Here is an 11,844-nt window from a genome sequence, read left to right as displayed (position 1 = left end):
AGCGAGCCCCAATAAGCGGCCGCCAAGGAGTGAGCCGGTGTGTACCCGGACGCCCACCCACAGGTGCTCAATAATATTCTGAATATATCAAAATGTTGTAAAAGTTCAACCTTCTTCAGTCACATGTGGTGTGAATGAGACATGGCGGGTCCAGGGATCATAGGTTTGAGCCATTTTATTCAATATTTGTCACACCACAACACACACCAACCCCTGAGTCCCCGTGTTTTTAACTAGGCGGGTGTGATTAAGGATGCCGTGCAGGTGCGTCCGCCCTCCCTGCACGGCACCGCAGACCACGCCCCACCACTTTAAGATACTCTCTGTTAATATGTTAATAATGGCAAACGAAGAAACACAGACGAAGCATTTTACTTTCAACATTTCAAATAAAATTCAAAGAGAAATGTGTTGGTTTGTTTACATTTATTTTTAAACATATGTGCTGTTCTGCCATCCAGCTTTTACTTATACTTACCCCACCGACTAAACTTCTGGAAGGTACCAACTGTGAAGTCAAGAGTTAAAAAAAATAAATTAGGGTTAAAACATTTAACAAGAATTTGCTAAAATAACAACAAAAGTACAGATTTTTAATATTACTGTGGTGATATATAAATACAACAAATATTACAAACAGTATTTTAGGTTTATCTTAGCAGTCTAGTTTTTACATCCTGCGAGGACCTGTAACTCATTCAGAAATTATATTCCCAAATACATTAAGAAGGCAAGTGGAGATAATGTTCCCAACTAATAAAAGCTAAATAGTTTACATAAAATGTAAAACACAATTTCAGTTATTTGGACTTTTGACATATCATAATCTTATTTGTGTTATTTTATAGCTCTGAAGTCCTGAATGTTGTAAATGTAGGAAGTAGTAAACACAGTCAAATCCTTCTATGAATAAGTGTAATCAAAGTTTTGACACATAATGCAAATTTTTCTTCTACTCCCACTTTTTGTTGCACACTCGTAGTATACAATAAATAATCTAAAATACTGGATTCTGATATTATGTTGTGCCTCAAAACTCATAACAGAAATGTAAGATGTAAATATGTTCAATTAAATTATAAATGTTGCAAAATGTTGTACGAACCTGATTTTCTTCATTTACTGATGTAGCATACATCCTGTCTACCAAGGCAAGTACTGCAGCTACACTACATACAATATTTAATATATAAAACTTCAAGTTAAAACAGAAATATTTTCTTTCTGTGCCTTCATTTGCATAGCTGTGTATGTGTGTGTGTTGATTTGTCATTCAAATTTTACTTACTTATGGGCAATGGAGCACTCTTCTTCATTTTGCCTACAATGAAGTCAAGCCAAAAAAAAAAAAAAAAGAAAGAGTCAGATTTTTCTGGTATTTGAAGTATAACAGCACTAAGTTGATGTTATTTTGGTGATATAACACAAAGGCAAATATTACAATTGGGTTTTAGAGCTTCCTCTTTTCAGTCCGTGTCATTTCAAGACTTTATCCCTTTCACAGTTCTCTCATCTCTAATTGGTCACTGCAGTATTTACACCACTTGCTCATTACACTTTTTTGGGGTCAGATTTGTCAGATTACCTAGTTCTATTGTTCAACAGTATTTAGTTTTTTTTCCCTCAGTTTATTTTGATTCCTTGAATCATGTGTTTAGTAGTAAATCTCACGTTTTGTTTAACTGCCGTCCCTTTTAAGGAGTCATACTTTAGGATCCATTGAGCTGACTCTAGTATATTCTGCTCTTCACTATATCAAAAAATTTATATGCAAAATAAAACAAAAACCTGCTGACTGTAATAGTATAACACAGTACACTCTTCTGCTTTTTGGCTCTTAGCATTTTCATTGTGCTGATTTCACTCACACTCAGGTAGATGTTTAAATGTGTTAAATCTCAGGGACACAATCACACCTCCATGCACACACACAGTTTATATGTAACATAGGATTCTGAATAGCAAACTAATGAAGCTGTAAGATGAAAAAAGGAGATAAAGTATGAGTTCAGGACAGGTTAGTATTTATAGCGTTGCCCTGGCAACAGACTTTTCCAGTGCAGCTCTGCACTATAGACATGCATAGATGTATCTTGTACTACCATTGATCTTTTTAACTTTCTAATGCTACTGACATATGCATTAGAAATGTGCTTTGAACCATCCATCCATCCATCTTCATCCGCTTTGTCCGGGGCCGGGTCGCGGGGGCAGCAGCCTAAGCAAAGAGGCCCAGACCTCCCTCTCCCCAGCCACCTCCTCCAGCTTATCCAGGGGAATACCAAGGCGTTCCCAGGCCAGCCGAGAGATATAATCTCTCCAGCGTGTCCTGGGTCTGCCCCGGGGCCTCCTCCCGGTGGGACATGCCTGGAACACCTCACCCAGGAGGCGCCCAGGGGGCATCCTTGTCAGATGCCCGAACCACCTCAGCTGGCTCCTTTCGATGTGGAGCAGCAGCTGCTCTACTCTGAGCCCCTCCCGGATGGCCGAACTTCTCACCCTATCTCTAAGGGAGAGGCCAGCCACCCTTCGGAGGAAGCTCATTTCTGCTTTGAACCATCTCCGATGTTGTCCTAATCATGATAATATTCCTTTTATTTATGATCAGCGATCTTTATCTTCAGAGCTGTGGGTGACACTTTTAGTGTTTGCTTAAAAACAAAAAACCTCACAGGGTGTTGGAAGATTTCTCTGTACAAGAGGTCCAAGAGGAGCATTGCTTTCAGCTTAATGAAGCTTTCATATGCTGCATTGGTTCATTCTAGTTTGTTCAAATAAGCTCTCAAGTGGATCAACTACTCTTGTGCTGTTCGGCAAAAATTTGCTAAACCACGACCTAGGAAGGAGCAAAGTGCAGCCATGTCCTTTGGTGCAGGAGCTTCAGAGATGGCAGTCAGGTGGACTGGGTGAGGACACAAGCCCTTCTTTGAAATGACGTCCCAGGAATGGAATATGCGTCTGCCCGAATGAACTTTTACTGGAATAGATCTGCGGACCAACATCCTTCAGAGGCCTGAGAAAAGCATGCAAACATTCATTGTGTTCTTCTTTAATGGGTCCATTATTACGCTTTTATTAGGTTCCCCCAGATCCACGCAAAGTCTCAAGTCATCCTCATGTTTTCTTGCCACCACTAGAGGACTCAGCCATTCAGGTGTGTCCACTGGTACAATAATGCCTGCTTGGAGCAGATGTTTCAGTTCGGCTGACACCTCTTTGCATGTGCTGAGTAGCAGATGCCTCAGTTTTACTTCATTGTTAACCTGAACTTTGTGAATGAACCCTTTAACACATCCAAGATGGTGGGCAGAAACAGAATTAATGTTGTTCACCATGCATGTCTGTTTATACTTTTCCACCTATAATATTAGAAGAATTAAGCGTAATTTATGACAGTATGTTTGAACTGAAGCACCGCAGCAATTGCCTAATGTTGTAAACCTGCTCAACATTTGGCAATAAAACCCTTTCTGATTCTGATATTAATTTTGAGATCTTTAACTATGTAGAATAATCCTGGCACTTTTTTGTCATCATTTGTCAGCACTCTCTTCTTCATCTGCCTAAATAAATACTGATCCATAGACGATGGGTTATGGTACACATCCATTTTTAAAAGTCCCCCATTACTGATGGTGTGGCAGAGGTGTGGCCTGTGGCTCAGCTGCAGCTGCAGGGGAGGGGTGGGGCAGTGAGCTCAAGGCGGCGGTGCCAGGAAGACTGGAGGGACAGGTGGTGATGATCCCAGTCTTTACAGATGGAAATCTCAGTCTAAGGCTAGCTGCCCTAAGATTTGATTTTCAGCCAGGTGGGGAACCCATGTTTCTTCCTGTAGTACTGACCCTTGTATGCGAATCCATAATGACATCTTTCACCTTAAACAAAATCCAAGGAGTTCTGGATGTGGTGTGGCTGTGGTGTTTAGGGCTGACTAACAATTTGTTGAAGACCAACGCCAGAAACTATGAGGCTGACTTGATCATACAGATAGGTCTTAAAAGGTACACCATGTTTATGTGTCTTCTTTGAACCCTACAGACTTTGCGTAGCTTCTGCTGGGTATCACCTGCAGTATGAGGTCAATGTGCTTTCTGGGATTTCTTTATCTGGATGACTAAGCATGCATCAAGATCTTTTTAATAAAATTCAAAATAATAAAAACCTAATTTAAAAAAAGATTGCTGATTTTTATAAAACACACTGCCCTTTTGTGTCTCTGCACTTTACATTACCATTGTGGTGATGTCATTCACACTCACCTATATGTACAATATAAATCTATTAAATCTCAGAGACACAAGCATGCCTCCACGGTAAAAAATAGTTTCCACTGCCATTCATTCAGGTTTGTACTTACATGTTCTATATGCTGCTGATGATATAAAGCAATCCATTGCCACTATATAGGATGAAAAAAGACGCGATATCATAGACAGGCAGATGTGTGTTGTACTTCCATTCAGCTTTTTACTTTCTAATGCTCTGTGGAGAACACAGTAGCCCATAGGCATCTACTGCTTCATTAAGTTGTTCACCAATAAGTTGCGCTTTGGTGTTCCTTGGACTAACTCTCATATTCTCCTCATAGCATCATAATAGTATTCCTTTCGTTGATGCTCAGCTATTTTTAGCTTCAGATGTTGGTGACAGTTTTAGTTTTGCTTTTTAAAAAAATAAACTGGACGGGGTTTCTCATTGTTATTCTGATTCAGTAAAAGGGCTAGCTGTTAGAATTAGGGATGCACCGATACCGATATCGGGTATCGGCATCGATACCACATTTTCTAAAGTACTCATACTCGTTAAAAGTCCCCCGATACCGAGGACCCGAGTGCCCGCCCCCAGGCCCCAGCTGCAACTCAGAGCGGGGGAGAAAGCGAGGCGAGACATATCAGCTGTGTGGAACTATTTCAAAGTGAACGAAGACACGAAAACAAAGGCGGACTACAAATTGTGCTCAGCAAAATTGTCCAGAGGAGGCTCTAAAGCATAGATGTCAAACTCTGGCCCGCAGCCTAATTACATTTGGCCCGCGAAGCCATACCAAATTACTATCAGAGCTGGCCTACTGGTATTATACAGCTAATATATATATTGTTTAGTATTAAACTTTGCTTGTTCCATATTCAGTTTTTCAGCAAAACGTGTTTGAGGCCATAAGAAAAGATTCATTCTTATATCTGGAGGAATAAATATATTTCAATAAATATATTTCAATAAATATTAACGTTAGCCCGCGACTTTGTTCCAGTTTTGAATTTTGGCCCACTGTGTATTTGAGTTTGACACCCCTGCTCTAAAGGTACCGCATTTAACACAAGCAATTTAATCAAGCAGCTAAAATCCCAACACAACGAGTACAAAGAGTTTACCCACGCTTATTTACCCCACTTATTAGCACAGAGGAGCATAGCTGATGCTATAGCAGTGGGACGGAAAATAGTTGGGCATTTTAAACATTCCGCCTTAGCCTACTCCCGCCTCGAGGACATTCAGGGACAGCTCAACCAGCCAATAAAGAGACTGTAGCAGGATGTACAGACGCGCTGGAACAGCACGCATTACATGCTCCAGTCCCTCATTGAGCAAAAGCGAGTGCACGAACTCCCTGACTATCTCACTGCTCACCAATGGGCTCTTATGGAGACGACTGTTGCCATCCTCGCCCCCTTTGAGGAGCTAACAAAAAAAGTGAGCAGCTATGATGCACTAGCCTCTGATGTCATCCCAGCTGTGACTGTGCTAGTGAGACTTCTAAACAGAGAAACAGACGAACAAATTTTAAATTAAATTTTGTTTTTTTATAATTATTTATTCTGTAATATGTTGCATACAACATGCTTTTCATTTTAAATAAATGTTCTTAATTCCAAACTAGTCCATTGTTTGTTTGTTTTTTGGTAAATTATAGGACTAAAGCTGTTACCTGCAAATTTAAATCATGTTTTTATTAAGTACTCGGTATCGGCGAGTACTGAAATGCAAGTACTCGTACTCGTTTCCAAAAAAGTGGTATCGGTGCATCCCTAGTTAGAATCCCTGACGATGAAAAAAAACTCACGGGCTGTTGGAATATTTCTTTGGACAAGAGGTCCTTGGATCGCCTCTCCGTTGTCTTTGTTGACAGCAACGAAGGCAGTGAAAGAACTGCTCACTCCTGATTGGACACTGAGCTGCACCACCTTCTCCTTCACTCCTCCACCTTGCTGTCCTCTGTGCTCTCTCTCCTCCATCTCCAGGGAACGAATCAGAGTCTGAGCACCCAACCTGTGGACTGTTAGTCTGCAGACAAGAAGGAAAACACACAGAATGCTTGTCATTGTTAATACTGTGTTATTATAGTATATTAGTTTACCAGTCATTTTACTGTTTTTAACACCACTGTGTCCTCTTTGGGGTCACACAGTGAGGAACATGTAAAAAGGCAGCATCTGATGCAGTCAAAGCAGTCCCTCAGTTGCAGTTTAGTCCAGACTGGAACAACTCAGGTTATCTTTCTGTATGGACAAGTGGGGACCAAGTGAATCATAGAGTGATCTGACAAAAAAAACCACGATTAGCTCCTCTGATAGTGCCGTATGTTTACATTTGTTCTCATCTTGTTGGATACTGGAAGTTATTCACTCAGTCAAAGGGCATTTACTAAAATCTCCCCCCAAAACAGTGGTTCCATTGGAGCATATGCTAGAACATCTATAACCATAAAGATATCTTGAAAAAGTTCAGAGTAAATATTTCAAGTCTTTTTTGCTTTAGCTTTGATGATTTTAGCTCATGACAATCAGAAAACCAGTAGTTTGTGACACCCTGAACTCTCGCCTTCAGCCATGCACCAACTACATGAGGAGAGAGAGCTGTGCTGCTCTTCACAAGTGGCACAGCACCTGAAACCATTCTGCTCCACCTCTCCATCCTACCAACCACACATCCCAGCTGCATTTAGTTTCAATTCATGGTCATGACCCACAGAGCACTGTGCTCTACATTAAACATGTTGTACCCAGTGTCCTCTGCAGGTCTGAGACTGAAGTGCAGCTGGTTCTCAGAGGGATGACCTGCCAGGCTGTACTTCAGCGTCACACAGCCCTCTGCTGCCTCTGAGCTCTGACACAGAATTACAGTGTTAGAAGTCACGATAATTACTGTCATCAAAACAACATGAGAGGCTGCTGCTCCTACCTGTCCAGTGAGCTGGGCATAAATCAGTGACCTCTGACCCTGGAAAAGTGTTGTGATCGATGGAGAGAGGACAGTGACAGACACTTCCTTTGGTAAATCCCATGTGACTGAGATGTCGACCACAGCTGGCTGCAGAGCAAATCGCAGCGACTGCATCACCTGACAACAACAAGAATTAGAAAACAATTATGCATTTATGTTTATTTGAAATTATGTCTTCTGTCCAAATAATAACATCTAGAGATGGCACGATACCACTTTTTAATGTCCGATACCGATTCCAATATCATAAATTTGGATATCTGCCGATACTGATATGAATCCGATATAGCGTATTTTGTAATCAATAAAACAGTTTTTTTTTTAAATATCTTTAAATATCTTGCTGCATTTTGTATAAGTTCATACTCAAGTTTTAAAAAACAAGAGACTGAAGCTATTCTGTTATACCTGTATGCAAAAATACACTCCACCGAAACATTTTATAGTTCAGCAACACTGATCAAGCTAATAAACTTAAACCTACTCCATCCTTCCTATTCTGGTATTTTAAAGAGTACTTACCTACCTAACTAATAGGGTTGCCAACTCCCAGCAAAAGATATTAGGGAACCACCCCCTGCCCTTAATCGATGTAATCAACTTTAATTTAATGTATGTGTAAAACAAATGCACAGAAATCAATTATTTTTCTACAATAATTAAATAGATTCAACATCTTTCTTCAACAGAATTGCAGACTGCACAGATAGTACCTTCCCAAAGGAAAAAGTAGTATAGCTTACCAGGGTGTATATTAGACTTAATAGTTACTATATACAATGATGGATTTCTATACATTTATTCAGATGACCACTTTTGTTGTAAGATTCAGATAATTATTCATTCAAAGTTTTTAAATGACATAACAAAGAAAAATATGTCTTTGTGCCCCCCTTCCCTTCAACTCATTCATGTCACCTAAAAGGTAAACCTGTTTCTCCATCACCTGTTCAGCTCTGATGATTCAGTAAGGACATCTCCTGGTTTCATCTTCATGTTTCCCTCTCACCAGATATACAAACCGATATCATGACCAGCAGCTTTTACAGCTGTGGCTCCAGCAAACGTCAGCTGATACTAGAAAGTAATAATAAATACATTCTAACAACAGCTGATCAAGCTGAAACGAGCTGCTCTTGTTTATCCGCTGGTCTCCTCTTTCTAACGCAAAGTGGGCAATAAACAAACAAGAAAGACAGGACTTGCGGTAGAAAAGCTGATCAGCTGATCATTGATCAGTTTCATGTTTGAAGTAATAACAGGAGAGGGAGGGGGAGTGAATGAGAGAAGTGGATGCAACTGCGCAGCAAAGACAGAATAACTCCAGCTTTGTGTCTATTTTTTAATTCTAGCTGAAGTACGGGACAAATCGCTTCCTTTTCACCTCAATATGGAACCAGTCCAGCTGTGGCTCAATATATCAGTTGCTAAGTTTAACATGAAAATACTATGCGAACATTCAGGGATGAACTTACACACTTGCTTTACTTCTCTGGGATAGTTTTCGCCGAGATGAAATGCCGACGTTAGGAAGCATGTAGCGAGGCTCCAACAGACCGCCGACAGGTCTCGCAGACAACAGCCGCTCTATCACGTGACACATACTGCTCCGATGCGCCGAGCTGGGTTACACCAAGTAGCACGTTTTATGAGGTGATTTTCTGATACTTCGGATCGGATTACATTTTTTATTTCTCTCCGATATCCGATCCTGTAATTTAGGTCAGTATCGGACAGATACCGATACGTAATATTGGATTGGTCCATCTCTAATAGCAACATATTGCCTTTTAATAATTGTTATTATGACTTATTGTCTTACTTTAGGTTGCATCCTGTCAGTCCCTGTGATAAACTGAGCATGACCTCCTCCTTCCTTGGCCATCCCATTAATGAGAGCAGAGCTGGCCCCTTCCCCAATCCCAAAAGAGAAACACCTGCAACACAACAGCTGTTTTTAAGACACACAGGTTTGGTACGCAGCACATGTCATTATCATTTTTGCTGTTTCACCTGTGGGAGCCTGAGTTCTTCTTCACCAGATCGATCACTTGTTTGGTGTTCCCCACCTCTCCATCAGTAAAGACAAACAGCTAGAGAGGAGAGTTTACATGCAAGGTCAAATTACACAAGCTAAAAGTAACACATGTACACCAGTCAGACATGACATTATGACCACGTGCCTAATGTTGTGCTGGTCCCTCTTTTGCTACCAAAATAGCCCTGACCAATCAAGGCATTGAGTCCACTAGATCCATGAAGGTGACGCGATATCTTTAAGATCCTTTAAGTCTTGTAAGTTGGAAGGTCGTGCCTCTGTGGATCGGACTTGTTTGTCCCACAAATGCTCAATTGGATTGAGATCTGTCAAATTTGGAGACCATATTTCACCCATATTTTCTTTGTGGCAGACCAGGAACACCCAACAATGGCTGCAGATATCATGGTGAATACATAATCAGTGTTATTTAATTTACCTATCAGTTAATTAATATAAACTCACACACTGTGTGTGTGTGTGTGTGTGTGTGTGTGTGTGTGTGTGTGTGTGTGTGTGTGTGTGTGTGTGTGTGTGTGTGTGTTACCTGTCTGGGCTGATTTTGAATGCAGGGTTGGCTGTAAATATGTTTGAGGGGCTCCAGGATCTCTGTTCCTCCAAGATCAGCCTCCATCTCCTCAACTTTCTTCAGAGCCTCCTCCATGGTCTTCTGGCTGTACTCCATACTCTTACTGCCATGAGATACACATAAGTGTCACAGTACTGGCTCTCTGACCCAGTGTTTGTGTTTCAGTTCTTGGTTTAATATTCTTTGATTTTTATTCCTGGTTTCGGTTATCTTTCATTTGTGCTTAGTGATCTTAGTTCTTCCTCCCTTTGTATGTTTCTCGGTCTGTGTTTAGTCTCTGCCCCCATGTTTTCTCTGTGCCTGTCCTAGTCCCCAGTCGCATGTCTAATCACCTTGTCTCCATGCTCCATGTGAGTGTATCCTGCTTTGCTTCCTGTGCCTTGTTATGTCGGATTAGCCCCAGCTGTGCTTCCCTCCTGTTTTCCCGTTCCCTCGTTACTCCCTGGTGTATATAAGCCCTGTATTTTTCTCTGTTAGTTGTCGTTTCCTCCGCATTAGCTGCGTGTCATGTTTGTTATGTCGTGCACTCCCAGTTTAGGTTATTCTTCCTAGTTTGAGTTTTTGTTTTATTTCTAGTGCTCATATATTGTGTTTCTCAGTTTGCTTTTGCCAGCGAATAAAAGCTGCTGCCTTCAAGTTAAATACTCCATCTTAGAGTCCTGCGTTTGGGTCCAACCACTACCTGCCACACAGCAAACCTTGACAATAAGTGATTGATGGCTGTTTAGCACTGCTAAATTCTACATTGTAATTTAATGAGTTTCACTCATACACTTTCAAAACTGTCTTTTCGAACCATAACATAACAGCAGCTTACCTAAATGAGCTGTAAGTATTCTAGAAACGCATTATCTGGTGTAACTAGAGCAGATATCTTATTACACACTTTACACACAAGTGACATCATTGACTGAAGCACAGTTTTATGGACTGAATCACTCACGAAAAGATGTGTTCATATCTGGACCCAAAACTGTAAATGTTGAAATAGCAGCCCATTGGTAAGCTCTTCAACAGGAGCAGCAGAGTATCCTTCAGGGAAGAGGGAGAAGATGGTGAGGCCACTGTGTGAGAGGAAAGGTTTTATAACTCTAACACCACATCATAAATACCCTGGCACTGCTGATCCGAGATTCCTGCTGCTCAGTGTTATTCGTAGCACAGTCCATACTTCCAGATCGATCCACCAAGAACACAAACTCTCCACATGAAGCCATTGAAGACATCACAGACTGGGTGAACTCAGGGTACAGACTCACCATCACCACTGGATCACCCATCAGAGAACCTGAAACACATGAAAGGACAGAAAAATGTCAAGTTTACAATTTTTTATATATTCCATTATTATATTTTATAACACTGTTGGGGTACCTAACAGTGTTTTCAGTATTGTACCTTCATTTTGTGTTCTCATCTTGGTTTACGACTGTGAGGGTTTTGGTTTCTGTTTTACATTTCTATTCCTCCAGTTCATCTTGGTTTGTGATTTTATAGTCTTAAGTTTTGGTTCCAGACTCCCTCTGTTCTGTGTCCAGTCTGTGTCTGCCCACATCTATGTGTTCCCTCTGTTGCAGTGTCAGCTTGGTAGTCTGTGTCTGTAAGTTCAGTCAGGGTTTCCTGTTTTACTTTGAAGGTCCGTGTCTTATGTTAATGTGTCTGGTTTTGTCCCAGCTGTGTCTCTCCCTCCTGTCTTCCATTCCCTGATTGCCCCCTCTGTGTATTCAAGCCCTGTGTCTTCTCAATTATCCCATGCTGTGTGTTCCGTCCGTCTGCCTGCCAGTTTAGTTTCTGTATTCCCAGTTTAGCCAATTTTCTGTTTTTGTCATTTAGTAATAAATCTTTCTTTTTAAAGTCTGAACTTTTGGGTCCATCATTCCTCCTATCCTGCCTGCACACAGCCTTCACATGACACCAACATGTTTGTAGTTGTGAGTTGTGGTTTATATTCACTTATCATGTAAATGATTGTCATTTGGCTTTTGACTTCTTGGGG

The 11,844-nt window shown here is 41.0% G+C and overlaps 1 protein-coding gene across 1 annotated transcript in view; it reads right to left on the bottom strand.

Annotated features, from left to right (window-relative positions):
- Positions 1–478: 478 nt before the first annotated feature.
- LOC102295204 (von Willebrand factor A domain-containing protein 5A) overlaps positions 479–11,844 on the bottom strand; it is a gene marked incomplete at its 3' end in the record, with an annotated part of 28,164 nt that continues 16,798 nt past the window's right edge. Inside the window, 11 exon segments of the mRNA XM_042227604.1 lie at positions 479–508; positions 1,289–1,321; positions 4,358–4,399; positions 6,062–6,282; positions 7,001–7,104; positions 7,180–7,338; positions 9,044–9,158; positions 9,235–9,314; positions 9,807–9,951; positions 10,792–10,880; positions 10,961–11,136. Coding sequence (XP_042083538.1) covers positions 479–508; positions 1,289–1,321; positions 4,358–4,399; positions 6,062–6,282; positions 7,001–7,104; positions 7,180–7,338; positions 9,044–9,158; positions 9,235–9,314; positions 9,807–9,951; positions 10,792–10,880; positions 10,961–11,128 — 1,186 coding nt within the window.

This window comes from Haplochromis burtoni, unplaced genomic scaffold, assembly GCF_018398535.1.
Source record: "Haplochromis burtoni strain Fernald_Lab_line unplaced genomic scaffold, NCSU_Asbu1 Contig_270, whole genome shotgun sequence".
Taxonomy (NCBI): Eukaryota; Metazoa; Chordata; class Actinopteri; order Cichliformes; family Cichlidae; genus Haplochromis; species Haplochromis burtoni.
This window is presented reverse-complemented; position numbering and strand designations above follow the sequence as displayed.